Source organism: Gavialis gangeticus, unplaced genomic scaffold (genome assembly GCF_001723915.1).
Source record: "Gavialis gangeticus isolate Ggan-Ray unplaced genomic scaffold, GavGan_comp1, whole genome shotgun sequence".
Lineage (NCBI taxonomy): Eukaryota > Metazoa > Chordata > Crocodylia > Gavialidae > Gavialis > Gavialis gangeticus.
The window spans coordinates 45921715-45923851 of NW_017729022.1; the positions used below are offsets into that span (position 1 = coordinate 45921715).

Sequence of the window (2137 nt, forward strand, 5' to 3'; positions counted from 1 at the left end):
CCAATTTCCCCCCCCCCCCCATTATTTGAGTGGAGAAGCAACACTGTATTCTGTAGTCCTGCAACAGTTTTCAGATATAAGTACTTGGTAATTCTACTTGCCATCTTACTAATTAAGTCCTTTAACCATCTAAAATTTCATGAAATTTTATTCATCTGAATGCATTCACAATTTTTCCAACAGCTTTAAAAACGTGTGTTTAATAATGTTCCATGTACCACCCAGCAATAGGAATTACATTAATAACCAAGTTAAGTAGCAATGAGCAATTCACTCTCTCCTTTTCTTCACAAATCTACTCTGCTTATGTGGGGCCACCCTTGCCTTTTATTTTAAGGGACATCTCTTTGTGACATTTCCATTTTTATAACATGACTATAGCCTACTTTGTAGTTTCTTGTGATCATCTCTATATGCCCTTCCTATCTTAACAAGTCTGGAAGAATTTTTTTTATTTAAAGAAGTATCTTTTAATAACAAAAGACTGACATATGATGCATCATTTATATTTAACAGCTTTCCACTATTGACAGATTTTTCTCCATGCTCGCTCAGCCTTTGGAAAAAGAAAACTTTATTAGGAGTTCTAAACAAAGAAACTTACACATTACTCCAATAAAAGCTGATTAAGAAAGGACAACACTCACTTGGCACAGCGAACCCAGTGTGTATGCTGGGACAAAGAAAACAAAAGCCGCTGACGGTGAACGCTCCATATTTTTATTGACTTGTCGTTGGATGCTGTCACTAGAAAGCGGCCATCATGTGAGAAGTTCACACTACGGACAGCTGCAGTATGGGCTTTTAGTACTGAAGATTCTCCATGACTGAAACACATTAACATAACATTAACCTTGTTGAAGATATATAAAACTCAAAAAAGAATAAATTTGCTGTATTCCTCCCTGAATGTGCCTAGTCTAAAAAACCCAATCAGAGTTGATTTTGGTTAATCCTGATTACTGCTCCAGTTCTGTCTAATTCAGGGATGTCAAACAGATGGCCCACAGGCCACAAAGCCCCATAATCCAGCTCCAAGTGCTGGCCCATTGACCCCCATGCTCCACTGGACTGGCCCCACATGCAGTGCACAGGAAGCAACAAATGGTACTTGCTGGATCCTGGGCTGCACTGCCCACAGTGCTCACTAGGGCTGGGTCCCAGATCAGCACAGGCAGGTGCCCCATGCACTGGATCCGCCACACAAGCAGGTGGGAGAGGGTGGGCCCATAGTCCCGACCAACTCCACAACACCTATCAGGCCCATAGGGCCAGATGGAGTTTAAACACTCCTCGTCTAATTTATAAATGGATGTTTAAGAGCCCACATTCTAGCCTTTGAGAGATTTACCTGCAGAACCTGAAAACACCAATGGGAGGGTATGCTCAGGAACACTCTATGCCTAACTGTCTAGCTTGGACAAGCGCAAACTGGAGAAAGTCAGTAGGGTAGCAGTACAGCCATGAATCAAAACTTGCTACTGCAGAATAAAGATGGGCAATAATGTTCTACAGACCCCACGTTCCTCTATCAATACTGCAATGTCTAAACATAAATAGTTTGGGGTTTTTTTAATTTATACTTACATACATGGAACCCACAGTCTAACTGTACGGTCTTGAGAAGCTGAGGCCAGTAGTTGTCCATCTGGTGAAAACTGTACGCTATTCACAGCTTCCACATGACCCACAAATCTGAAAGCTCTGGACTGTGGCTTCAACTTCCATATCATAAGAAACTTATCCAAAGAAGAGGAAGCTGGCAAAAAATAGTTTAAAGGCTATTGTGTTAAAAGCAAATCATCAATTCAAAATCATAGGATTACTTATCCAGATTTCTTATGTCAAATAAGATTTGTATAACTAATTATTAAATATAGCATCCTAGGACACTGTAGTCCAGGCCTAATTGTTACAAAGCATGTTAATAGACACCTTATATCACTAAAGTTTACTGTAGTGTTATGCTCAGAGATGTAGGTTTTCTGGAAAATTTTGAATCAGAAAACTTTCCGGAAACATTTCCAGTGCCCTAAATAGCGTGAGATCTGATTTAGCATGATTATTTGACTTATATTTAGTACACAAAACTAAAAAAAGTACCCCTGTGTTAATTTTATGTCCCAATAGCCATAAG

At 39.7% G+C, this 2137-nt stretch overlaps 1 protein-coding gene across 4 annotated transcripts in view; it reads right to left on the reverse strand.

The window, feature by feature from the left end:
* POC1B (POC1 centriolar protein B) overlaps positions 1-2137 on the reverse strand; it is a 451135-nt gene extending 448998 nt beyond the window's left edge. For all 4 annotated transcript variants that reach the window (XM_019514847.1, XM_019514845.1, XM_019514844.1 and 1 more), the window contains exons 1-2: positions 1588-2137; positions 648-827 (exon numbers count right to left, since the gene is read on the reverse strand). In XM_019514847.1, the coding sequence (XP_019370392.1) occupies positions 648-827; positions 1588-1733 (326 nt within the window). In that variant the 5' untranslated portion in view covers positions 1734-2137. The remainder of the gene's footprint in view (positions 1-647; positions 828-1587) is intronic.